The 27,763-nt window shown below is 44.6% G+C and overlaps 2 protein-coding genes and 1 long non-coding RNA gene across 10 annotated transcripts in view; 1 reads left to right on the forward strand and 2 right to left on the reverse strand.

Annotated features, from left to right (window-relative positions):
• The window catches only part of LOC126505999 (uncharacterized), a 30,048-nt gene extending 15,073 nt beyond the window's left edge, over window positions 1-14,975 (reverse strand). For both annotated transcript variants that reach the window (XR_007593056.1, XR_007593055.1), the window contains exons 1-2: window positions 14,778-14,975; window positions 1,086-1,219 (exon numbers count right to left, since the gene is read on the reverse strand). This is a non-coding gene — a long non-coding RNA (uncharacterized lncRNA). The remainder of the gene's footprint in view (window positions 1-1,085; window positions 1,220-14,777) is intronic.
• Window positions 1-18,777, forward strand: part of Mcc (MCC regulator of WNT signaling pathway) — a 379,948-nt gene extending 361,171 nt beyond the window's left edge. For all 7 annotated transcript variants that reach the window (XM_050149262.1, XM_050149263.1, XM_050149268.1 and 4 more), the window contains 4 exons: window positions 2,651-2,857; window positions 6,431-6,528; window positions 13,748-13,870; window positions 14,983-18,777. In XM_050149262.1, the coding sequence (XP_050005219.1) occupies window positions 2,651-2,857; window positions 6,431-6,528; window positions 13,748-13,870; window positions 14,983-15,163 (609 nt within the window). In that variant the 3' untranslated portion in view covers window positions 15,164-18,777. The remainder of the gene's footprint in view (window positions 1-2,650; window positions 2,858-6,430; window positions 6,529-13,747; window positions 13,871-14,982) is intronic.
• A 160-nt stretch (window positions 18,778-18,937) lies between these two features.
• Window positions 18,938-27,763, reverse strand: part of Dcp2 (decapping mRNA 2) — a 38,670-nt gene continuing 29,844 nt past the window's right edge. The window contains exon 11 of the mRNA XM_050149269.1: window positions 18,938-26,020. Coding sequence (XP_050005226.1) covers window positions 25,857-26,020 — 164 coding nt within the window. The 3' untranslated portion in view covers window positions 18,938-25,856. The remainder of the gene's footprint in view (window positions 26,021-27,763) is intronic.

Here is a 27,763-nt window from a genome sequence, read left to right on the forward strand (position 1 = left end):
GAATCCATTGCCCTTCATTGGAAGTTAGTTACACTGCCATCCCTTCAGCTCAGGACACCCTGCCTCTCAACCGAGCCACAGCAGTGGGGGGGGGGGGGGGGGGCTGATTGGAGCAGCTGGTGCAGGTCCTCAGCTTGGGCTGCCAGGCCGTGGTCATCACCTCTCTAAGATGCTGGTGTTTAAATCAGGGAAGATGCGGGGCAGAAGGAAGAGATGTGGGAATCCAGGCATCCCTCCTTGGTACTAACCCCTGTCCTGCTCTTTCTCTCCATCCAGCCACTCTGAGCAGAGTGCTCACAGTTCTCCAGCTGAGTTTGTAGGACTGCCTGTGAGCCTGGCCCTGAGTACATTAGCATAGTGACTGTGTCCCAGTCAGGAGCTTCTTTCGCAGACTCTTGTACCATGTGACATGAGCTATTAACTTGTTCTTCTATTTTTCACTCCGAACATCATGTTTTCTTTTATCCATAGACTAAGCATTTCCTTTTTATAGTCCAGTCAATATGTGGTGTGACAGATTTACTGTTAATTTGGCCAAGAAAGACATGTGTGTGTGTGTATGTGTGTGTGTGTGTGCATGCATGTATGTGTGTGTGTGTGTGCGTGTGTGAATGCTCTAATATTGCCTTTGCCACTTGAATTAAACCGCACTCACCTTGGACGTTTTTTGAAGGTGTAGAAGTAGTGAGCAGCTGGGAGAAACCATACCATGGACCTCAGGACCCAGAGCAGCGGTTGTCCGTGTTCTGGCTTGGTTTGGAAAAATGACAACCAGCCCCATCTCCTTTTCTCTAATGTGTCCAGCGGTGTGCGCTGACCCACACATTCCCTAGCCAGTGGACTATGTTGGAATTCACCATTTTGTTTCAACATAAAAATGGTTTTGAGTAAACCCCACTCCTCTCTGGATGATCTACCTGGTTCTTTTATAATTCCCTCTTCTTTAATCCCAGCACTCAGGAGAGACAGAAGGATCTCTGTGAGTTCAAGGCCAACCTGGTCTACAAGGAGAGTTCTAGAACTGCCAGGACTGTTACACAGAGAAATCTTGTCTCAGAAAACACATACAAAAAGCATATGCTAACCATGCGTCCCTTAGAGTGGCTCATCTCTATCTCCTCTGGGGGTGGCATGTACGTGTCTTCCTTCGAGAACATGTCTCCGTGGTCTCTGTGGGGTCTCACAGCCCAGGACTCTGGCTGTCCTGATCCCTTGTGACCTGTGGATTGCAGAGTTCATGTACTCATTTTAATATGTTTTGGCATGAGGATTCTTGCATCATCCATATACAAGCTTGAATTTTAATTTTTCAAAATAGCTAATTTCTTTTCCCATGGCCCAAGAGATGACAAGTTGCCTTCCCACAGTCCCAGAAAAGCCGTTTCCTAGTGTTTTCTTCAGGCAATACTTCAAGAGTCCTTGCCCCGACATAGGTGGTATCATCATGGTTGTCTGCCTCACAGAGGCCACGGCCAGCTCTTTCACGGGCCTAATACCACAGATACCAGGAAATCAGAGCAAACTGTTGCCTCAAGCCGCCTTGTGAGTCTCAACTGCAGACTGATGCCCGTATTTCTGGCACTCCACAGACATTCTCCTTTCCTTCCTGCAAGCTTGCTCTGTGTGTGTGTGTGTGTGTGTGTGTGTGTGTGTGTTCTGAGAGTGACCGTCACATGAACTCAGCATACACAGTTGCCATGGCCTTTGGATGAGAAGGCTTCCTGTGCCTCCCTGTGTCTGATCACTATAGTAAAGCGGGTTTGGCCTGTTCTGAGAGGTCACTGACCACAGTGACTAATGTCTGCCCCTAAGGAGGACAAGCCTTGATGGGTACCCTTCAACTCTACCTTACTTTCAGAAGATGAAATGTTTTACTTTCTGTGGACTCTTTAAACAATGCTATGTGCCCAGGGAAGACTGGTGGGCACCAGTTTTCTGGCTTCTTGTCCAGGCTAGCACTTTCCTATTTTGAATTCACGTCTTACTTCAAAGAAAACTACTAGTTAAACATTTTAGATTTTCAGAAGTTACCTCTCTGTGGGTTGGCTCAGCATGCACATGCCTTAGGTTCAATTCCCAGCATGGAGGAAACAAAAGGACCTTATCTGATGGGTAATTTCCAGTGGGGGGACCGCTCCTGCTAATTTCATTTGGCCCCTCTGAAGCAGATGCTATTCTAATTAGCATTCCTTGACCCTCCTGGCTCAGCTGCAGGGTGACAAGAGTGACGTGAAATATGGTGTCATGGGAGTGAAAGGGGAGTGGGAAGGAGCCCAGGCAGATCCCTTTGCATGGATATTTCCTCCACAACCTTAGCCTTCCATGCCAGGGAACTGACTCTCTCCAAAGCATTTTGTGTCCATTTGGGGTCCTCTAGCATCTTAAAAGGTTTTCCCTTACACCAAAGCAACGTCAGCTTGTTTGTGATTTCTATCCATGTAGAAATTCTAGCCCACAGGATGACAAAGCAGCTGGCTTGTCTACCTATCAGCCCTTCAGACAGACATGGGAAGACGGTTTGTCCCCAACTTTGGGAGTGATATCTCGACTGTGCAACCATGGCTTATAGCCAGGCCTTCCTATGCGCCCATTTAGCATGGCAGGCCTGCGGGTGTAAGCTTCTCATGGCTTTATGTGCCTTGTCCCACAGGAAGAGATGGCTGAGCTGAAGGCACAGCTCTACCTGCTGGAGAAAGAGAAGAAGGCCCTGGAGCTGAAGCTGAGCACGAGGGAAGCTCAGGAGCAGGCCTACTTGGTGCACATCGAGCACCTCAAGTCTGAGGTGGAGGAGCAGAAGGAGCAGAGGATGCAGTCTCTGAGCTCCACGAGCAGCAGCGGCAAAGAGAAGCCTGGCAAGGTAGGGCCAGGATGGCGTGCGGGTACCCTGAGTGCAGGCATTACCGTCTGCCTTTACCAAGATGGCACGAGTACCCTCAGTGTGTGCATTATCTTCTGACTTTACCTTGGACCACCTCTCATGCTGTTGCCTCAGTTTCCTTGTTTACACAGGCACCAGAGGTTATGAGATATTTGTAAAGAAACCAAATCCCCATTGAAAAGCAACATCTCACATTTTATCAAAGTTTGGGCATTTTTGCACATCACCCGTGCAATGGTCCCACCCAGCTTCTAGCTGTGCCCCACGACAGCCATCGCTGGGTTGAGGTGCCGGCACTTCCATGTTGTTATCTGTGCTTGTCTCCCTTAAATGTCTGAGCAAGGGATGCCAGTCTGCATTTACATAAAGAAAATGAGATTCCAGAGGCGAGAAACAACAGCATAGGGCTTAAATTACACCTGGCTAACGGGCCACTTCCTGCCTTCTCCACCGCCTAGCTCTCAGTGCCTTAGCAAGCAAAAAGGGTAGGTGTGAGGGAAGCCCTGGATTAATTTATATATGAACAGAGACCGGGCTTCAAGTAAAAACATTCACAGACCCTCTATTCACTTCAGCCCCTCTCCCGCGCCCCAGGGGTCTTTGCGAGAATCTGAGATCATCCTGTCATATTGTATTTCCCTTCGACAGCTGCACTGGAAAGAAAGAAACCAAAATGGTTCAGACCCTAATGGATTCTATCCGTCCCTCACTCAGGGAACTGCCTGTTCAGCATATCCATTCAATATTCCTAATATCAAACTTACCCTGACACCAGTGTGCTCAGATGCAGGACTTGCAGGCATATGCTGACTGGCTGGCCGTGGAAACAGTTTCTCACAGTGTAGTTGTAGGTACTGCAGGTTGTCTCCAGCAAAGTGGGGTACTCAGGAGGGAGGGGGGCAGCAAGGGAGGCACTGGTATTTGTGCCAGTGCTGCTTCCTCAGTAGCTATGAAATCTGAAGCACACCGCACAAACAGCTGGCAGCATCAGCGTCCCTACTTCGCTCTGCAGATGAGCCCATGACACTCACATGAGGCCCTCATGCACCCCACACACCTATTCTCTTGCATGCTATGACTAGATGCCACAGCAGCCAGACCAAGGTGAACTGCTGTCGTCCAGGAATGTCTGCTGGGGCCCATGGACAACCGTGTTCACAGTACAGTCAGAGGGTGTCCCAAATGCAGGTTTCAAATGCCAGTACCCTGTGAGGTCATGGTCGGGTCCCCCAGATTAGAGGTTTAAGAGGAGAGGGCCTCAGTAGGGGTGGGAGCTAGTCTTTTGAAGTGGATTGAGTGGAGATCAACAAGGCCTCCAGCAAGGCAAGGCCTCCTGAGATGGAAGGGAATCAATGTATCGGCCCGAAGGCTCAGTTTGCAGTGTTATCCCAAGGACAGTGGGCAATCAGGGAAGGGCTGGGATGGGGTTGGCATGGCTCAGGATCTGGAAGCTGCTATGGCAAGTGCAGTAACACTCAGGCAGGGGCCGTGTGGTGGAGCTTCCTGTAATCATAATCGTATCCAGGTTTAAGGAGACATTTTCTGTTACATTCACCTTCAGAAGCTTCGCATGGCCTTTTAAGCTTGCTGGTCAGTTCGGGACAGAACCTTCAACAGAGCGCCAGTCTGTCTATGTATGTTCTTTGGGTGTGGTAAAATGAACTTAGTGGGTTCTTGCCAAAGGCCCATGAATGAACATTTCCTCACAGTTCTTGGTATTTATTTTGACTAAGAGTACTGTGCTCTGCAGTGGCTTCAACACACAGACATTTCTCGGCTAGGCCAGGCCAGGCGGCTTTGAAAAGCATCTCTGAAAGAAGTGAAGTAACTGAGGTACTCAGTGCCCCCAATGTGTAATTCAGTAGAGTCAGATGGTTATTCTGACTCTCAGATATTGGCTCTGTGTATTATTTCAGTAAAGTCTTCCACTTTAGAGTCTAGGCTATTCATTGGTGTTATTTGCTAGGGATGAAGGAACCAGTACAGAGAAAAGAGCCAAGCTTTTGGGGGCAGGGTAGAAAGAAAATTCATGGGAGTTTGTCCATCAAACCAGCTGCAGCCGCCCAAGGGAAACCAGTGTTTCCTGCATACCCAAACTGCAAAAGCCTCAGGCAACTTGGATGAGACAGGGAGCCCTGTCTGTTGATGAGTCTTTGATAGGCATTGCAATTTGAGTGTCCTACCAATTGCTTGTGGCAAAATAGTCTTCTTTGAACTTTTTTTTCTTTCAAAATGAACAAACCATTTCTAGTCCATGGACGGTATGTATCCAGGTGGCAGGTCACAGATGAGCCTACAGGTGGCAGGTCACAGATGAGCCTACAGCATCAGTTCTGTCCTGGAGTAGGTGAGCCCGCCTATCTTCGAAGCTTCTCTCCAGCTCATGTAGCTGGTTCCTAGTTCCTATCCACATTGCGTTAGGCTTTCTGCTGTTCATGTCTATATGAAACAGACATTGTCATATATCAAAAGGCCCTGTGGGTGAGGCAGGGAGTCTTATGAAATGCTAACCTCAACCGTGGATGCATTACAAGGAGCTTCTAGAATCTGCACTGATTTCCCAGACAGTCTTGGGCCTCTGAGGGCGTTATTTGGAGAGGTGTAACCCAGGAGAATGGCACAGGAGAGGGAATGCGTTGGCCAGGCTATGCTCAGGCACCCCCTGGAAGAGGGCCACAGTCTTTTGGAGTAGGCTAAGGAGCAGGTGTGTCTCCTGCCATCGGGACTTTAGTGCCATCGTGATATATCTCTCTTCACAGTCTGTCTCCTGTTACACAGAATAGGCTTCCTGTTCTCAGGCCTGGAACACATCATCAGTGTCTATCCCTGGTCCCTAGCCCCTAGCGCCAGCCACCTCATTTTGCAGGATACCCACTGCTTAGCATATCTGCAGAGAAAATCGCTTTCTCGTTTAGACGTGGCTAATGCTTGCTTGTCACTTCAAGAGTTCTGATCTTACAACCCTTGTCTGTTAAAGGATGACACGAAGTCTCTGTGTGATGCTGCTGCATGGGGGCTCCTAGGAGAGGGAAGGGGGACTCGTCTTATGATTCCATGGAACATAACAGAGCTCCCCCATCTAGAGAAAGTGAGCTGGTATGTGTCAGCAAGGACATTTATGTGTATTTGCCTTCTGAAGAGACTCACATGGGGCCAGAGGGCCTGGCTTTGAGTTCTGGATTTGCTAGCTTCTAGCTAGTAACTGGGCAGGGTAACCCCTGGGTTTCTTCCGTGGTGGATGAAGACAAAGGTAGATAGTATAGCTGCCTTGGAGGGTCTCTAGTGACAGGGAGTAGTGGTGTGTGGCAAAGTAACTTAGACCTGTGCAGTAAGTGTCCCTCAGGGGTTTTCCTCATTCAGGGCAGCACATGAAGGTAACAGAAAATCAGGGAACAGAGGAGACAATCAGATTTGATGCCTGGCTTTCCACCAGTTGGCCCATGGGTACCATAGGCATGGCACTGCTGTCTTGTGCCCCACAGTGGCGATGGCAGTTGAAGTGCCCCTGGGCTTTGCTTCGCATCTGACAGTGACTGTGTTTGACCTCCTCAGGAGTGTGCTGATGCTGCCTCCCCAGCTTTGTCGTTGGCTGAAGTAAGAACAAACAGTGACAGTGACCTGGCCACAGAGTTTGCCAGTGCCATCCGACGGTAAGCAACCCTCAAGCCCCCACGTTGCTCCTTTCAGCTGTGAGGGCTTCTTGGCACACTGATGGCGGCTGCTCATCTCAGCCCTTACAGGGCCATACTGGTCTTCCGGGATAGAAGAAGGCACTAGTTCCTTACCTGTGCCCCAATGCTGCAGGCTGGGAATGGAAAGACCTGCTGTTTTGAAAAGTGATGGCTGGATGTTGGCAAATAGACAGCCATTCCGTTTGCACGTAAAAGAACTTTATTGGTTTGCACGTTGAGACGTTGACTAGACTCTTCCAGATTTGGTAATTGGTGATAATGAAAGCCGGCATCCCCTCCTTTCTAGACATCTTTAGTGGGACTGCATTCTTCAGCATCAGGAGCCCATGCCACTGGGAGGGAGGCCTTGTGTCTTTCCTCCGATATTTCAGTGTTTCTTCTCCCACATTTGACTTCTTTTCCAAAGAGAAAGAGCTGCCAATGCACTTAGACTTCACAACCCAACGTCCCCTGCTGCGTTGGAGCCCAGAGTATGTCTGACCAACAGAGTAGTATCTTCACATTTTCTAGTACTTACATGAAAAAGTCAATTAAATATCTTATTTAACCCACTATACCCCAAATACTACTTCAATCTGATATGTATTTTATACCTACATTACTTCCCAAGACCAAACCGATCAAAACTCAAGTTCTCAGTAGTTGCATGTATCTGTTGTACCCCATGTCTGTATATAGTATGTGAAACTACTACAGAGAGGGACCTGTCAGCTGGGCTTTGCAGCTCACTTCATCTTTGGTTGTAGTTGCTGTGATGGGTCAGTTTATTCAGTTTGTGTTTATTAATTTTGGTGCTGAAATCATCTTTATAAATTAAGTGATGTCCTCTTGTATCTTTATGAGGATATTTATTGTATTTATTCTTCAATTTCATCTTGTCCCTAGCCACCTATTCCCTTGGAATTGAGCTGTGCCCAAACGTTTACTTGTTGTTTCTGGTTTGTGGACTTGTATTTCTTTTCATTTGCTTTGTTTATTCAAAACACGGTTTCTCTGTATAGCCTTGGCTGTCCTGGAACTCACTCTGTAGGCCAGGCTGGCCTCCAACTCCAAGATCTGTCTTTCTCTGCCTCCCAAGTGCTGGGATTAAAAGCGTGCACCAGTGCTGCCCAGCTTGTATTTTGAAGCATTGCCATCAGATTGAGCTCCACCTCCCTCCCCCCTCCCTCCCTCCCTCCCCCCCCCCCCCTCTCTCTCCACGTTTCCATGAGGTTCTGTATACCACGTGTGTCAGTTCATCAATGGCGCTGTTTTTTCCCTGCTGGTTGACAGTCTGTGAATCAGTCTAGCTGACCCAGCCTGGGCCTGTCTTGTTGAACCAGCTGGCACTCTGATTCCATTCATATCCTCCTGACTCTCCTTCCCACTGCAGGGGCTTTTTCTCAGTGGAGGTTTCCTCTTTTAGGAAATTGTCTGCCTTTCCCTTTTCCTGGTCACTCCTGGTTTCTGATACACAGGGGCATTAGCTGCTTTAGAAAATTTTAAGCAGTTTTACAGAATTCTTTCCCTATTACTTCTTAGGGATTTGCTGTGGGAAATCCTGACAGTGCATGCTCAGCTAGCTTGATCCCACTATGATCCCTCTGTGTGTCTTATAACCACGGACTCCCAGTTGACTGAAGGTGACCTTGTGGGGCCTTTCCTACCTTCCTGGCTCACTCAGTCTCTCAGCCTAACTTGGAATGGCCCTGCATTTACTTCTCAAGTACCTCCTGGGCTGTTGCTCCATTGAGATTGCTCTGCCTGGGGCAGAAGATGGACACAGGCCTGAACAAATGCACTAACTTCCTTGTGCTAAAGACTGGGATGAAAATCCACTCTCTGGGTCCAGTGGGGGGAGCCATGTAGATATTGTATTTGTTAACTGGGCTCGTACATTTTTCAAATTCCCAAAGCCCCAGAGGGTTTTGCTGGCAGCAGAAGGATGCAGGTTGTGCTGACTAAGCATAAAGAGGTTTCATTTATCCGCTGTCGAGATAGATTCCCAACAGCCAGCTGTAAGTCGGTTAGCATGGATTTCTAATCAAGAGCCAGATCTATGGAGCCAAGAAAGAACCAGAGAAGCCAGAGGAAAAAGGAAAATAACATAATTAGACCGTAAATACAGCTTTGAAACGGGAATTGTCATTTCATGAGGGAGCACAGTCCAGACACTGGAAGAGGTTAGGGGATGTTTCTAACTTTAAAACTGGAGTGGAAACACCTTTCAGAGGGTGTCCATCTGGTCCCTAGCAGGCTGAGTGGGGGTGTACTGCTGGTGTTTTCAGGAGTTCTCTTTCCTGGGAGAAGAGCTCCACAGGCCAAACAGTGGGGCTCAGGGTGGAGGAACGCTGATACCTATGTAGGGAGAGCCAGGCATCTGTCACACCAGGTACTCAGCATGTCCTTTTTCTTCTTTTGGATACAGAACATTTCTTTTTATTTTTAAGATTTACTTATTATGTATATAGTATTCTGCCTGCATGTATGTCTGCATGCCAGAAGAGGGCACCAGATCTCATTATAGATGGCTGTGAGCCACCCTGTGGTTGCTGACCTCTGGAAGAGCAGCCCCAGTTCTTTTAACCTCTGAATCAATCGCTCTAACCCCAGAGTCCCATGCTTCTTATATGACTTCCATCTGGCCTGGTTTTGTGCCCTTTGTTTACACAAACATCTAGTATGCTGTATGGCTTCTGGGGTGGCCCTGAAATCCCCCCTGGCTGGGGCAGAAAAGATGCTTTCTAATCAGGGCGATGTGACTTTTACTGGGAACTATGAATATTTCTCCGCCTGAAATCTCTCTTACTAGGATCCAGCAGACCCTCATCTTTCTACCAAAGTGAATTGGAAAATGGCAGCCGTAGGAGGGAGCTTTTCAGTGATGGCTCTTCCATGTGCAGATTTCCCTAGGCTGCCCTCAAGGACCTAGCACAGCTGACCAGAGTAGCCGGCTACTTCCCCATCTGAGTCATGGAAGCTGAAGCAGGTGCTCTGTGTGATCGGGGGCAGGACTGGTACAGCAAAGCTGAGTGACCTCCAAGGTCACCAGTAAAACTAGGGAAATGCTAGGTGCCGTGTGTGTGTGTGTGTGTGTGTGTGTGTGTGTGTGTGTGTGTGTGTGTGAGAGAGAGAGAGAGACAGACAGACAGACCGACCGACCGACCGACCGAGAACAACTGCCTTCTTCTCTGAGTCCACAAAGGTGGTAAGGGCCCATTAGTGTCCTTGGAGCACTTGGCTGTTAGTAAGATGCTCAAAATTCAGAGTCTCAGTTGCAACATCATGAAGATACTTGTGGAATCTTCACCAAGAGGGAGAAAAAGATGCTATTTGTTTCAGTAGCTATGCATGAATACTCTTCTAACCTAAGAGAATGGGTGAGGAAAAACGTGGGAGAATGGGTGAGGAAAAACGTGGGCAATCTGGGCGGAAGGCTTCTCAGCAGCAGCACCCCTGAGCCAAGAGCAGCAAGATTTGCACTTGTTAGTGGGAGCATGACTTCAAAAGATGCCTTTTAAAAAATTTACGCTAGCTGGTTCCTCACACTCAGCTGATTTATAGTAGCAATCAAGCGCTAGGAGTGGCGCCAAAATATTCCATAAATGCAACATGGGTCTGCAGGATGCTAATGAAACACAGAGTGGGCCTGTGGATTCATTAGCACGGAAATAAAATTGCTGAGACCCAGAGCCAGGGGAGGTAAAGACTGACACCCGCCCCGGGGTTTGATGTGGGTCTTCCTTGAGTCATTGAGATGTCCTTTGTCATTGTCTAGTGTTTCAAAAGCCCAGAGTTGGCAGCCTCACCGGGAACAGCAGAAAGGCAGAGTGGTGAGGAACACCCTGGTACATGACAATCATGGACAAGGTAGTATTGTGCTCGTGATTGTGCCAAGTTCATCTCTTGAACACTAAAAACATGTTCTTCAGAGAATCTGGGCAAAAAAAAAAAGACTAGCTGCTTTTCTCCTCCTGCTGTACCTCCTGGTAACTCCAGCCCAGCTCGGACAGAACTGGAGAACCTCGTTATCTGGGGACACATAATCCTGACCCCACACGCCCGTGCTCTTAAGCAGAGTCCTGTTTATTGTACATTCTACTTATCTCCTATATGAGTCACAAGCTTCTTTAGCAAGGTGCTTAGGCACCCGGGCTCTGCTGGTAGATCCCAGGGTGTGGACGCCAGCCAGCGCTGCAGCACCCGGACTGGGCCTCAGGTCACTTATTTGTCTAGTGAGCACAAGATGTCAAAGGCTGCTGTGAGAAGTGATTTTATCGTGGAAAAGGACTTAAGGATAGATGTTATCTGCTGCCTGGATAGTCTAAATGCAAGCAGTTAAGAGAATAAGGTGGTGGACATGAAGGAGAAAGAGATCAAAGGGATCTAAGCAACCATGGTACATCTAGCTGGCAGTGACTAACATGAAGGAAGAGGCAAAGTGCTGTCACGTCCTGTCTCTGGACCACTTGTCCACTGTTGACGGTGGCCTGAGAGTGATATTTAAACTGAAGAACGAGCAGAGGATTGGGAGACCATCCCAGGGCAGAGTAAAGTCCACATTCATCCTTCCAAGTTTCAGGAGAAGGCACCAGAGGGAAGTATTCTGACCTGGTTTTCCACACTGAAGAAGAGACTTGGCTGCTGTGTGAAAGCCAGATCAGTGAGGGGTCCGTGCAGAAGCAGAGAAGGTGATTGATTAGTGGCTGCTATGCTTGTCTAAGTAGACAAAATGGCAGTTTGGACCTGGTGGTGGCGGTGGGAGAAGGGGGCATGAAGTTTAAGACTTGGTTGGGATACATCTGGTGATGAATGTAGGTAGGTGGTGATGGAATATAGGGTCTGGTTATGACGGTACACATGGTAAATAATGGTGTTGCCATTTGTCAACACGAGAAGCCTGACTTAGTGTTGAATGTCAAAAGTTCTCCTCTGGAAATTAAGCTAATGATGCCGAAGCCTAGAGATCCTAGAGATCCGAGGAAAGGCCCGGAGGTCAAGATTTGGTCATATAGTTTGAAGGAAAATAAATGGCAGTGGACAATAAGAAAGGGTTAGAGACAAAATCTAGTCCGACCAAAGTCCTGAGCGATTCCCAATGTTCAGAAGTGGAGTTGAGAGGGAAACAGTGAAACGAAGACGCAGATGGACTCTGGGCCCTGCACTGACAAACAGCCCAGAGGGTCACGATACAGTAAGACACAGTCAGGGCATGGAGTGCTGACTGGAACTGAGTACTTGGCAGGCGAGGAAGACAGTCGTGACCTGAGTAGACAGTTCAGGAACCCGGTCTGTAGGTGCATGGCCATGACTCCTTACTCTTTGATCTGGATTCAGTTCTTGTGAATGGCTCCATGGCCTTCTGTCAAGCCACACGGGACTGGATATATGCTCACCTGACTTAGCTTGAGTCACAAATCACTTCTCCTGGCCTTAGAGGACACTCAGTTCTCCCGCTTGTGTACAGCTGCATTTCTGGCTGCCAGTCCCCGGGCTAGTCTTACCTCAGGGGCCTGCTTACCAGCCCCTCCCCTACCTTACAAGCAGCTGACGTGGCTTTCCTTAGTACTGATAACCCCACCTCATAAATGCTCTGTGGGAACTCCTCTGCTTGGAACTGTGACAGCGCGCACTGAACCACCTCCTACCTCCTTTGTGGTAAGACACTACCTTTTATGACCATAGATACTCCATTTTCTGATGAGGGGCTGATACTGGAGCGGGAAGACTCATAAACCTGAACTGGACTGTTGGTCATATAAAGTTATTCTGTTTTCACCTGATGGTATTCACAGCAAAAGAAAACAAAAACCCCAAGAGATTGTGCAATTCTGGGTAATCCCTGGAACACTGTGAACGCATCCGTACTGAGGTAGCAATTTGTATTTAATTTTCTCATGTGTGAAGCCAAAGAAAATGCTTGCATTGGCATTCTGTTCTACATACAGAAACCCCGTAAATTCTTCCCGTTCTGATAGCCAAGCACATCAAGCTGGAAACTGGAAGGAACAGGACGTTAGAGGTGGGGAGTTCAAAATGACTGAGCAGGGCAAGTGGATTCTTAGATTTTCCAAGCCATCCTATGAGTGGGAAAAGAGCCAGAAGTCCTCTTAGTTTCCGAGGGACCTCAACTGGGGCCAGGCCCAGAAATCTCAGGACTGGCCGCCATGTGGCGGAGTTCGGAATGAAGGTTGCTTCTCCGAACTAACTCTACCTGCACCTAGACAGAAAGACATAGCCAGATCTAGGGTGTGCTCATCAAGGACAAGCAGCAGAATGCTAGACACGCTCAGGGTGTGGGGCAGAGGAGTCACAGTTGTCTCAAGATTAACCATCCCTGTCATTTTGGTTTCTCTCAAGTTGGATTTGAGAGAAATCCGCCCCACTCCCATTTATCACTACAATAAGCGATAGGGTGACTCCAGCTACTTTAGGCTTACAGGCTGATAATGTGAAACACAGGCATGTGTCTGCGCAAGGGGTTGGTAAATGTTCTTTCCTTGTCTGTGGCTGGAAAGGGAGAGAAGTGCTGAGCTGAGTTCTTGATTCATCAACAAGAGGCTTCAAGCAGCTGGGGGAGGGTCCCTTCCTTATGTCCCCCTAATTCTTTTTCTACCATCTGAGCTACAAGTCGCATATATCATTTTACATTTCCTAGATTCCATTAAAGATGCAAAACATGTGAAATTAATTTTAACAGCATAGAGTGTAGATACCACTTGCTCAATTGCTAGCATTGTTCCCTTAAATATAACTGAATAGCACTAATATATTTAACTCAATATAGCAATATTTTGGCTTGTTGTCAGGGTTTTAAAAATTGAAATATTTAACTTTATTATTATTGAAGTTTCAAACTGCAGTATCCATTTTACACTTACATGGCATCTCTTGGCTTCCACACTAGATTTGCAGTTACTTCAGCATGGCATTGTTGGGATCCTGGCAACTGATCTATGCCCTAACTCTTACTATAGGTCTGTCCCTCTCAAAACAGCCAAGAGCCCAAGTTTGAGGTGTGGCCGATTTTCACATCTTCAAATACATCTTCAAATAAGTGCCCTAGTTTCCTGATGTCTGAGTGTCCTAGAGGGGCAGTTCTGAGCTGGCCACACTCTGTTACCTTGGCCAGCTCCCCCTGCCTCCTTCCCTCAATCACCACTGCCTACTGATGGCTGCTGCTGTCTCTCTGATACAGGGAGAAGAAACTGAAGGCCAGAGTTCAAGAGCTGGTCAGCGCCTTGGAGAGACTCACCAAAAGCAGTGAGATCAGACACCAGCAGTCAGCAGAGTTTGTTAATGACCTGAAGCGGGCCAACAGGTAAAACAAACATACTCCTGTGGGGCCCAGAGATCTTTCCCTGTGTCTCCTGGGAAGTAAGTATAGGATCTGCAATACAGATGACCAGAAACCAGGGAAGTAAAGGTGTACACCATTTCCGATGAGATGGGCTTAGGAAAATGAAGTCTGTTGTGGTTTCTTCTTGATGTTTTCTATAATAAAGATACTGAGAATTCAGGCAAAAAAAATAATAAAAATCTGCGTTTGAGCCTCAAACCATTCATTAGAACAATACCTCATCTAGTGGGACAGTTTAAGGTTCTCTAGATTCTAAGTTAAGAGTTTCAAACCTTTGGGTTAATGATCTTTATATTTTAAAAAATGGGGACTCCAGAACCTTTGTGCCTATAAGATATCTATTGATACTTATATCAGGAACTAAAACTGAGGCAGACTTTTAAAAGTATCACTTGCAAAATTCAAGCTTAGTAGACACCGTACTATTATGAAAACTGCTTTCCAAATTGTAATTAGAATGGGACATTTGAATTTTGTAAAAATGCCTACACCTTAATAGGTCACCTGGATTTCCGTCTGCTTTGCCATCAAGAGTTTTAGGATCTCGAAAGGGTGCATGTGTCCTCAAGTCACACTTTAGGGGCTCCAGCTAGGGTAACACAGTGTATCTGAAGGGAGCTTCTGTTCTACTTTGGCGCAGAGAGACTATGTAGAGACACCTGGGCTTGTTTTCAGTTTTGCTACAGTGGGCCGCGGTCCAGGGCCAGTATCATTTCCGTACAGTCCAATGCACTGCAAAGTTGCTGCCCTTCTCCTGGGTGAGAGAACACTTTCTGTCACTGTACTTGACCATCTGCAGCTAGCAACCATGAAACAAGTACCTAGTGTCTTTATTTGATTTTCTAGAACTCAGCACCCTCGTTCTTACCTGTTTTGGACGTGGCCAGTTTGGCCTGCTGGTTGGCTAACACAGCATACAACCTGAGCCTCCATTATCCCAGTACTGTGCAGTTTCTAATTTCTGGGCTTTGGATCCCTACAGAAGAGGCCGCTGTGCTCCCCAGTGCCACACGGGAGAGGGTGTCAGTCATTCCTTAGTATGAATCTACTCACTTCCCTCTGTTTCCACACAGTAACCTGGTGGCTGCCTATGAGAAAGCAAAGAAGAAGCATCAAAACAAGCTGAAGAAGTTGGAATCTCAGATGATGGCTATGGTGGAGCGACACGAGACCCAAGTGAGAATGCTCAAGCAAAGAATAGCTCTGCTGGAGGAAGAGAATTCCAGGCCACACACCAACGAAACCTCACTTTAACAGGCACTCAGGCCCCGAAGTCCTGCCCCGTGGGGCAAAACTCCAGGAGCTCCGAAGTCCTCTGCAGAGAAAGGGCCCAAGGAAGAGGAAGACTGCATAGAGGTCCCGGGCTCCACTCCTGGCCTGAGTGGTCATGATAGCACTGTGCATAGAGGGACAGAGTAGAAAGCCTCTCAGCCCTTCCTTCGCCCAGTCTCCAGATGCTCCAGGACTGGCCACAAAGGGCATCAGCAATGGCTCCAGCTAAGTGCGTAGCCATGTCGTTTCTGTTCTTACTGTTCACGCTCTCACTTGCTCCGTAGCATTTCGGTTTATGTGGATTTCCGAGCCTTTTTTTATTTTTATTTTTTTGCTTTTCATAGAATGGACTTTTTTTTTTTCCCTTCCTTCTCCAAGGGGAAGGTGGCAAGTGTTTTGTGTCTCCAGCATCTAGGGCTGGCAGCCCATTGCAGCAAGGCTCTGGCTTCCAGGTCCTAGGGTACCAGATTCCTGAGATACAGTCAAATAAGGAGATTAGTTGGGAGTTACAGATCACAGGATGGCACACAGTGTCACTGGTCATCCCAGACACACCGGTTTCAAGTAGAACATCGTCATGGCTGTGTGTAGACAGTTCTGCACTGGACAAAAACCAGCTCATTTTTATTTTACAGTGAGGGCTAGGGCTGAAGCTGTTTTAATTTTTGTCTAATACTCTTGATGTATGTAGTGAAGCCAAGATTTTACCAGGGGTTTCTTCCAGAACAGAGAAAAAAGCTCTATTAGCGCTTTCCCAGTCCCAGGACACTGCAGTTCCTATTCTAAATCAAAACCTAGAGCACCTGACTCTCTTAAAGGCAAGAGGCTTTGCATTGTTGGACACTGAGGAGAGCCTTAATGTTGTACAAGATGGTTCCTACCTATTTGAGTGCCACAGAACCTTTAGTTCCAAACAATCAGGATGCTTAACTGGAAGGGGAAGCTGAAGCCGGGATGACAGTCACCCTGCTGAGAACCCATGCTTCTAGATCTATAGTTCCTACATACAAAAACAGACCCCAAAGCAACAATCCTACCAGGCCTTAGTCTGAGTTTCTAAGTGAATAAATTATGGTGACTTATAAAAACCATGTGCCAGGCTAAAATGCCACATTTTTAAGTAAGTGATAGGGGCTATACAATCTTTTCCTTGTAATTTTCCATCTCTGAGGGCTGACGCAGCAGGCATTTGATTGTGTGAATTGTTGCACTGATTAAATACACGATAGCAGGTGCCTGAGTAATTTTTCTCTTTGTTTAACCTGCCTCTTCCAAACCTACTTTTAAATAGGAAATGGTTTCCATTAACATGTCTATTATGGTGAACAAAATTATCTTTATTTTAATTTCTATGAGGATTAAAGCCTTCAGAATTTTCTATTTTTGAAATGCCACCACCAAAGTCTTTAGTGTTTCTCTCTTTAGGTAGTCACTTTCGGCTCATAAGAAAATAAGCAGAGCAAACAGGTCCACGAGGAACCGCCTGAAAGTTCCCAAGTAGGGCAGCAGTCCCAGGAGACATCTGTCCGTGGCTGACTCTGGTCTGCAGCCACGACCCCATGTGCACCAGCCACACTTGCCCTGCGACAGGAAGAGAGTCCACAGTGGACTCGCGGCTAAGACTGTCATGAGATAAGACAGTTGAGGTCTATTTTATCCTTGTCTCTGTAGCATACAAACTTGAGGTCTAAGTGAGCGTCACGTGACCCATGCTCATCTGCTGACGCAGCACATTTCTTAATATGTGTGTGTGTGTGTGTAGCCTGACACTTAAGGTTTTGCTAGCCAAGGTGCTTAGTCCTCCTTTCAAATGTGTGTACTTTGCAAGGGCTTTGGAAAACTCTGAAATGGAGCTTTGGCGTGGCTCTATAAAGAAGTACAGTCTAAGGCATAGCCATAGGCTTTTATTTATCCCAAAAACTATTTAAGGGGTCAAGTAACCTTACTACCATAAGGAAAACAAGACTAGTAGATGTCTTTAATTCCTACAGACATGACCTGAACAGGGGAAAATACCTTAGTTTGCTGCAGGGTTGGAATGCCTGAGAACTGAGAACCACCAGGCTCCTGTATATCTGTATCCCCCCATGCACTGCGCCCCCAATCCCCAAATTCTGCACAATGATTTAAGTTCTGTGAAATACTTCAGAGTTGCCAGGAGTCCGGGTTATCACTTCATGCTTTAAATGAAAGGCAGAGAAAAGCATTAAGATAGTAACAAAAACACCACTATTTGTCAAAAGATTTCCTCCCATAAATGCTTTCAATTATGAATGTTTAACTCAGAGTATGTCCCAGTCATTATACGAACACAGTGCCCAAGTAAAGCAAACAATACCAGTGTTCCGTCAGAGTACAGTGTCACCTACTGAATTACACTTATTTTTTTTAGAGGCCAACAGAGAATAAACTCACTGACAGAATTTCAGCCCTCGTCTTCATTAGGATTTGGTCCTAGGGAGGGAGTGGGGAACAAAAGCTTAAGTTAGTAAGTATTTTCTATTTTACGTTGCAGCTTCTAGAACAACATCTAACTGTGGTTAAAAAAAAAAACAGCAATTAATTTTGTGTTCAGCAATAGAACAGCTTGCAAACTCTGTAGAGCAGGCATGGCTTGCTATAAAAACATTCCTACCTTTGACATGTGTGCACAAATGAACCTGTGTTGATACATAGGTCAGGTTGAAGTCCCTGAACCCGTGGCCTCCTACTTCTCTTAGCTTTATTTTCTAACACCTCTGCACTGCTGCCAACAGCCCATCTGACCTGAGATGCTCTGACTCTGCCGTACCTGAGCACTCTCCTACAGAGGAAGACATTTTCATATACGGGCATCCAGTATACATAACACATCATCTGATATTTCACACATGTGTACAAAGAAAAAAAACACCCGGGTCCCAGAATCAAGAACCATGGTTGGATAATGACACCCAAGAGTTAGCATTTGATCTTCCCAATCTCTCACCTGAAAACTACTGACTAGGCCTGCTCTCCAACAGCATACAAGTCCTGTAGAGAACTCCACACCCACACAGACGCTCTGGTTAGATAACATTTCTGCTCTATCACTCACCTTTTGAAAAATGTTGTTTGTCGAGTCTGTAGCGTTCCTTTGCGGTGCTCCGGTCAGGACACCCCCCTTCAGAGCTCTGAGAGCCTAACTTTGTCAGGACCTGATGCAAAAGACTACAAAACGTGTTCACTTCTATTTCTAATCTGCTTTTAGACATATTATAAACTTACTTTGCATGAAATTTAACTTTTTTATTAGTTGAAAATGTTGTTTTTATACCACCTGAACGTACTGCTGTTAAAGCACATGTGACTGTCTGCATCTGTCAGGCCTATTCTGCTTGTACCGGAAGTTTCACTTGGAAGTGGCTACTAAACACACTGTACTATACCTTGTAATTTTTTAGGCTCACTTGTAGCTTTAAATGTTTCCAAATGCCTTTAGTTTTAGCTGCTGTAAAATAGCTACTTTGTGTTATTTGATATAGAATTGTTTAAAAAAAAACTCCATTTATTTATACAGAGACATTTATAATATTTTACAAACGTTCTTATATTCTGAATAAATATTTCTAATTCCATGCGGTACTTTGTTTAAATTAAAGAGTGAAGACATTCCGTAGGGTATTTACCAGTCATACATGTAAATACAAACCAGAGATTGCTTACACTGAATCAGGGGCCCTGATGGAAAACTATTTCAGATCAGATCAAAAGAACAACAAAACAAGAACAACAAAATTCTCATATATCAATTTTTATTTGGCTGTCTCCACAAACAGCATGAACAGGAGGTTCTCTATTGAATGATCTTTTTAAAAAACTAATCAGAACATCAAATGTAAATTGAGACAGCAGCTTCCTAGCATGGCGGAAGTGCTAAAACACCAGCTTTGCTACATGGAGAGAACTTTTGATAACAACAGTTACATAGTTGAGAACTCTAAAAGAATAATCAATGTATTTCTCCTGCCTAAGACCTAAGGACATCAGGACATTCTGGTGGAAAGCCTGGTTCTTACCTAAGTTTAAGAATTACTGCCATTTTCCATGTTTGATTTATACTGTTAAGAGTCAGACTGTGAATGAAGATAACACATCCCACTGTCCACTCATTTCTGAGTGGATTCTACATTTTGAATTTCTATTAATGCAAACGGAACTTCATAACTTTTTTGGTCCAGAGAGATGACAGCCAAGAGTAACACAGTCATGCCTTAAAATTACAGTAAGGAGTAACAGGAACAGAACCAATGGTAAATAGCAACCAAATCGGAGCCAATTTTATTGGTAATGTATTATAAATTGTCAGAATTAGACCAAATTTAACACAATATCTTACAGAAAGCTAATGTGAGCAACCTTGTATCCTTGTAAAGATACGGTTTTAGTTTTGAACTAGTGTGGACTACATACAACACTTACTGTTAAAGACAGCACTGCATTTCTCGGTGGAGAACACAGGCGGCAATCTCCATGTCCTAATCACAGATCCCAGTCGCAGCAATGTAAGTGAAAGTCAGTACAGCCACTTCATGGACGCTGAACTTGAGGGAGGCGGTGGGGTAGAGGTGTCACTGAATAAATCCAGCTCTAGAGGCTGTTGTCACACCACAACAAACCCAACAGGCTACTTTAGGGGTTCCTTATTGGTTTCCCTAAATGTGTGGCTATTAACCACAAAATAACTTTCATACTGCCACAGACATAATCATATGAGTTTATACCGTCTTTCCCGTATGAAAGCACCCTGATGTCAAGCAATAAAATACAGCTGTAAGTTAGCAAAGATTAAATGTTAAATCATTTAACATAAGACAAAACCAATTCATGAAGAAACCAAATTTAAAAATTATTTATTCTTAAAGCCCAGGTTTTCTAAAGAACATTACACCCTTAATGAGGTAAAGCTTGTGTGCCAGCTTCTGCAGCTTCCATGACCCAGCATGTCATTCACTTTTTCCAGACAAACTTACACACAAGCAGACTGTTCCGAGCCCGCACTGTCCAGGAACACCAGGTCTTCACAGCATAGTATAAACAGTGCTAAAGCTACACAACTAGGATTCACCTTTGGGCCCAAACTAAACTGTATACTTCATTTTTTTTGATTTAAGATTATCTTGTATTTATTGATTTATTTATTTTTGAGACAGGGTTTCTTTGTATAGCTCTGGCTTCTCTGGAACTTGATTTGTAGACCAGGATGGTCTCTGCCTCACAAGTGCTGGGATTACAAGTATGCACCACCACGCCTGGCCTGATTTAGGACCATCTTAATTAAGAGAAAATCACTTAAAATAGCTAAAGACATTCATTAAGATTCATTATGGTTTCACTGAAGCCAACAGACATAGGTCTAGTAAGACAACATTCATTTTAAAACTATTGTAAGATTTAAAACTAACTGGCAAACATAAAAAAATAGCTCTTAAAGGTTAAAGCAAAGTTAAGGGTTTTACTATTATTCCCTATTTGTTAAACTGAAAAAAATTTATATTTATACAATGGAACTTAGCTGTCTACTGTCCTCATTTGAAACAAAATGCAGACATGAAAGGCTCATTCCCTTGGATACTAGCATTTACAGTTACTTGTCCAACATTCAAAAAAAGCAGAATGGGCCACATGAACAGCAGCAAACATTCCTGCAGGACCACCTCGCGCACGCCACGTGTCCAGGCACACCACTGCTCATGCTCCAGACGCATGACTGCAACTCTGCCAGCTCTCTAAATCTCCCAGCTGGCAACCTCTGTGCTAATGTCTTAAAGCTTGAGAAATGGCTTTAAAATGTACAGTTGTATCCCAATCCAGTCTAGAGTTACTGTTTTAGACATTTGGATCAAATAATTAAAAGCAGAAAGTATATGACCTTCTGTAAAAGCTCACTAAGAACTAAGGACTAGGAAATGCTGCCCATTTCATCCTAGAACTACACTGAAGTGTTTTCTTTGCTTCCACACAACTTCACAGTTATACACATTGACATGAGGGAGCAGAGCCCTTCTAGCTGCTTGAGGCTCAAGAGTTAAAGTTACAGCAAAATCTCATGGTGTCAGAGGCATTAAGAGACACAGCCCAAACAAAAGACTGAGTACTGAACAGATGCTCAGAAAACGGCACTCAACAAACGAGCTAGTAACAAGTCAGGGAGAACTCCCCTGCAGCAAACACTGGGGGTCTTAGCTCCCACTGAGAAACCCGTGTCCACTAAGACCAAGTCACACCCTGAAGCTGACTTCTGTCATTTCTTTCCCCAGAACCCTTGACCCAAAACTGCCCAAATCACTACGTTGAGGTGAATTCCTTTTAGACTGTGCTTTCATGCAGCTACCAGAGACAGAACCCATGCTTCTGCCACACTAAGACAAGATAAATGTAATCTCTCTATTGTTGACTTGAGATATTCTGTTGTGAAAATTCCAAAAATAAAGCCTTAAAGCTTTAACCAAATACAAAGTACACAGGAAACCCACACAAACAAGAGCCCTCTCAGCACCAAGTTAATAGAAATGCCTTTACAGCCAGTTCTATGCACGAGTAGACCGAGGCTTCCACTTCCCTCAGTAACGACCGCTGTTTGTCACAGGAAACAGCTGGCAGCACACCCACGTGCTGTGACTGTGCCACACTCTGGGCTATCTTGTTATCAAAAAGACCTGGTTCCATTTCCAACAACACAGCAACTCCAGTTCCAGGAGGATCCGACACTCTTTTTCTGGCCTCCTTGGGCACCAGGCACAGTTGTGGTACACATACATACACAGGTGAAACATTAAAGGACATTAAAAAATTAAATAAAAAAATTAAAAATAAAATCCAGCATGCCTGCAGCTCTGCAGAATCAACAGAATGGACCCAAACACCAGCCCTTAAATGAGAAACATTACATGAGAATCCATGGATTGCTTGGCAATCATACTCACAACACTGGACTACGGAGTAGACAATGTCTGGGAAGGTCAGTACTTTTTGACTGTTCGGGCTGGGCATCGGCCACACTTCTCACCTGGAGCATCATGAAAACACTCAACTGCTAGCGATGCTCAGTAGTTTTCTCTTTGGGCTCTGCAGAGCATCTGTTGGAAATGGCAGCCTACTTCTGACAAATCTCAGATTACTGATCTCAATCTGCTACCTTCTGACACAGGCTTCAGGAATAACCCAATTCTATATAAAGAGAGAAAAAGATGTGGAGTACACTTCTAGATGTTTAGGAAACCATACAAATGTATTTTATAGTGTTAAGACACCGCTCTGACCCAGCTTCAGCAAGCTGTAAAGATAACACAGATACACAGAGGTGATAATACCTTTAGACACAATAGTGGTCTGTGGTCTCCTTTGCTGAGGGTCACTTCGAGCCACAGCACATCTGCACTTCTTCTCTCAGGCTACACAAACATCTGACTTACAGCCAGGAGGAAGAGGTGTTAATGAATACAACACAAAGAAAATAATGCCTCAGAGAACACAGACACAACTATTGTCATTAAAGTCCCCAAGAAGGGAAGTTCACAGCTAGGGAAGGTCACGGTGACCACAGGAAGAAAACCTGCCCAGCAAATGATCATGTCTAGGTCCCTCCCTCTCCTTCTTATTTAACTAATGTTAGAAGATCAGACAGCTAGGTGAGGGACTTGATGATAAAACATTTTTAAATGCACACAGGTACCAGTTCTTGACATTTTTAGAAAACACGGTGCTTGATAAAGGAACTGGATTCCTACAGCCATTTTCTAAGATCTGCAGTTTTTTTGACAGTACATGTAAATTACTAGAACAGCCAAAAGAAATAGCACAGCCAAGTCTTACAGCATAATATTAATCTGCTATATAGCTCCATAATATGTAATTACTAATTAATATTTAATATAAAAATAATGATATTCAAAGGTCAGAACAGCAAGTAGTGACCACAATTCCTGACAGTGCTGGGAGACCATGTTTTTTGTGTATTGGTACAAAAAGCTAATTAGATCTTTCAACATGTTTAATCAATTTCACCTATGTTACCAGGTCTGCTAGGTTTTTCAGGTCCCTCATGTCTCAGGACGGAATCACTGTTTAAAATACTAGAGTCGTTCATTCACTGTCTTTAAACAAAAATTACAGAAAGCATGTAAACTGTCTTCTTTGTCTCTTGGAGTAAAATGGTTCAGGACAAAGTTATTTAACATTCTTCAAACCACTGAAGTTAGACATAAAAGCACCTACAAACTTAGACTTAAAAAGATTCACAGTGCACTGCACCTTGGAACACATGCGGTTGGGTCCTAAGGATGTTTACAAAGCGATTTCAAAGTCTCACCCACAAAATACACAAAACATAATAAGGCTGACATATCTACTGTCCCATCTAGCGTCGTACATTATTGCATATTTGGCATCTTCATCACCAGATTCCATGAAGAAATGTTAACACAGCTCAGAGAAGAAATCCAGTCCTGTGCTAAACACGGTCTCAGATAACCTGAACAGGGAAGGAGTAAGCACAGGAGATGCACACTAACAAGGTAAAACAACTTAACATCTTCTGCATAGCTGAGTCACACTAGACATACTAACCTTAATTCTTCTTCCAGCATGTTTTTAACAGACTGCTGTGAGAGCCAAAGCCCGAAGTTACTCGAATTGCGTCCCGGCCAGCCCCTTGCTTTGTCCCACAGGGCGGGAAATGAAGCAGTGCAGCATTTCTTGGTTCTTACAACCGGCCACTTTAGAGGCCATACTTCTGGTAACTAATCACTTCTGCTTTAGTGCAGAGAGCTGAAAAATCCAACCTCTACAGGCACTGGAGGGACTGACCAAAATACTCATTTAAGAATAAGACACTCCCTCTCTGAAACACACACACACACACATACACACACACACACACACACACGGTTTCCAGGCGACAGTGCATGAGTGGAAATGACTCACCTGCTGAGCAAACTACGTTTCCACCCCGTAACCACTTAACAGAAATCTGGAATGCTGGGACAACTATAAATATGGCTCAAGAAGACCCAACCAAAGCAGCCGTATTTCTGACAAGAATAGTAAGGGCTTCCAAACACAATCATATAATGCATTAAACAGCAAAGGTCACAGAAGGATTCACAAAGTAGTAACATAGAAGATTCTAGACACACTGTATCATTGTGAAGTCTCCTGCTTAGCACCGAGTGACACTTTCATTAATAGAGTTTCTTCTTTAAAACCAGCCATTTAAAAGCTAAAGCAATTTAGTAATACCAAGTGAATTTCTTACATTAATAGCCCTTCCTCTCAAAGTTCTGAGGGGCTAAGGAGAAGCCCTATTAAATAGGCTACATATACAGAATAAAGACTTCTATAGTAATATCTATAAGCAGAGATATACTTTGTGGATACCACTTGTAAAAAAAAAAAAACAACTTTAAAAAACCCACAAGACAGATGCACGGGCACACATGCACTCAAACACCCCACCCCCACCCCCAGGAAATATTCTCAGCGAGGTCAGATGCAGCCAAAATGCTATTGCCTCCTTAAAGCTCTGGTGATTGTCCTCAGTTACAGGCGACCCTTTGTAAAATGGGCATTGTAATCCTTGTTTGGATTTAAGAATCCTGAAGGAGCAAAATACAAAATACATTCCTAGGTGTGAGCTAAGTACATTACTTAAAGGGTCCCCCAGCAACATGCTTTATTTATTTGTACTGAGTAAATTGCATAACCCCTTCTTTTCTCACTTTATAACCCAGGGGCTTCAAGATATTAATAAAAAAGCATGTCACTCTGCTATTACAGCAAACTGGAACCTAATATAACATCAGTTTTCACAGATCAACACTGAGATCCAAGATAAAACTAAGATGTAGTTTTCCACACATAATCACTCTAGAGTATGTATAGATACTTCACATGAGCAGAATCATTGCACAATACTGAACAGCTGGAGGCATGATGGTCAAGGCATGACCCAAAGTAACTGCCAGCTACTGGCTTCCATGCTCTCTGCTCCAGCAGGCATAGGTTTTCTGACAGCATACATCAGAGCTCAGAATTACAGCATCAACTCTCATCGACTCAATCTCTCTTCAGGCTGTGGACTTTGTCCTGATGAAGTGCTCAAGAGTTCACTGTGCAAAATAGTATCGTTTTGAAGATGCTGGTTCTAAATAAACTGACAAATTCCAAATAGAAGGGATTAGATTCTCAGAAGCAGAGAAATGAGCAAATGCCTGCAATCCTCATGTCACGATTCAGCTCTTACTGCTCATTAATAACTGGGGATTTACGTTTCTCTTAAAATTTTCAAGAAGAAAACTCAATGCAATCACTAAGATGGGGAGATGAAATACTCCTACTAACGTACTAGTTGATGAGTTAATCAACAACTCTTTTCTTGATCAGAAGACAAAATAAATGCCCTCAAAAGGAAAAGACAAAAAGCAAAGGCCACTAAAACTTGGTTGCAAACACTGAAACGGTAAATCCATGTAAAAAAGTCCTAACTTCATTTACAGTGCAAACTGGTGTTTCTTTATAGTTTCTCTTCTGTGCAGAAAATCTCTTTAGAAACTGCCTCCCTGCATTTCTTTCAGATACCTGAGAAAGGTAAGGCTTGAGGAGACACGCAAACGTAACAGGTCTCTGACCACGGGCTTCTGCAATACACTTGCTGCTATCAAAGGTCCAAGGTTTTCATTATAGCATTTTGGTCAAACTTGAAACTCAGAAAGGTTCTGGATGAAAATGGGAACTTGCAATGTCCATTACACGCCACAGAGTGTCCCTCAACAGGCTCTACCGAGGGGTCTTCACCAGAACAAGGCAACTCAAATGCTCCATCTGATCAGGAAACAAAATTAGTAGTCAGTAACTCTGAAAGTTTACCAAACACTGACCTCCACCTACTCACAGAGGGCAATTCAGGCACATCTATGTTTACCTTTCTAACAGCTGACTCAATCCTAAGTACCAAACTCAGTATTCAATGGAGTCTCTTATCCATCACGCTTATTTCAAATAATTCAGATTCTTAAGCTCTGCGCTCTAAGACCCTTGATATCCTCTTGCTTTCAAATCTGGCAGATTGTTAGCAGTATTTGTACTAGTGCCGGAGTAATCAGAGTTTCTTGACAAAGGCCAATATGAAAATACCATGAAAATTACAATTACAATGAGAGAGGGGCTGTAAACATTAGGAAAAATACGGTTGGAGTTTACCAAGTCCTCAACAGACCAAAAGAAAACCTCAAAGGCTTTTTGGCAATCAGTCTCAGCAATGCCTTTCTTTTAAATACAGTACAAAAAGCCAAAGGGTGGGTGAGGGGTTTACACACTAATTAAAACACTAGCGAAAGCCCCACATTTAAAAGATAACAGTAACTTCTCATAGCGACGCGAAGGTACCTTCATTCATTTGGGAGCACGGGCACAGACAGGCCATGGCGCACACGTGGAAGTCAGATGACAACTCCGGTATCAGTCCATGCCTTCCACTTTGAGATGGGGCCTCTTGTTTTTGCAACAGCCATGGCCAGGCTAACTGACCACAGACTTCTGGGAATCCAGTCCCTGCTTCACATCTTGCTACAGGGACACTGGGGTTATATCTGCACTACCAATGTCTGGATACACATAGGTTTTATGGATCAGAATCTGGGTTTTTCTACCCACTGAGCTATCTTCCCAGACACAGAACATCTCTTTTCAGTATTTTTTTAAATGATTAGTTAGGTCAAGATACTAAAAAGTCAACTCTGGCAGCTGCAGAGGTGATTTTGAACTCCATTCCTGGCTCGGCACAGATGGAGGTAAGCAGTTTAGCCATCTCAGGACTGCCGTCAATGAGTCACTGGTGGATCTGCATCTGAAAACTGTCCTATAGTATTTAAATAAATATATAATACTTAAAATAAAGAAAACAATGCTCTTCATTTCTTTTTCTCTTTTTGGTTTAAGACAGGGTTTCTCTGTAGCCCCGGCTGTTCCAGCTCAAACTCCGACAGATGCACCTGCCTCTGCCTCCCAAGTGCTGGAATTAAAAGCGTGCACCACCATCCAGTGTTCATTTCTTCCGAGTTTTCAGTATAAAAGCTATCAATTTAGATGAATATGTAACAGTGACACAAAGAAATTTCTTACTATTCAAATTGAGACTGATAGTGTACTATACTTTAAAATGACATCTATTAATCAAATGTCATTAGCATTAAAATTACTTTCTGTATTTGTTCTAAGTTTCTGTGGTGGTCTGAATGAGAATGACATCCACAGGCTCACATATTTCCATGCTTGGTCCCCAGATGGAGAAGTGTTTGCAAGGATCAGGAGATGTGTGGCCTGGGAGGGTGGGCTCTGAGGTTTCAAAAGTTCACTTCAGTTCAAAGTCTTTCTCGGGCTGCTGTTTGTAGATCAGGATGTAAAGCTCTCAGCCACTTCTCCAGCATCCTGTCTGCCTGCCAGCTGCCATGCAAGCAAGTCCCCCAATTAAAAGCTTCCTTTTAAGAGAGCTGCTTTGGTCATGGTGTCTCATCATAGCAATAGAACAGTGACTAACACAGTTTCCAAACCAGACACACTGCATCC

This window comes from Alexandromys fortis, unplaced genomic scaffold (assembly GCF_014885135.2).
Source record: "Alexandromys fortis isolate MF-2015 unplaced genomic scaffold, M_Fortis_MF-2015_v1.1 scaffold_60, whole genome shotgun sequence".
NCBI classification, from domain to species: Eukaryota; Metazoa; Chordata; class Mammalia; order Rodentia; family Cricetidae; genus Alexandromys; species Alexandromys fortis.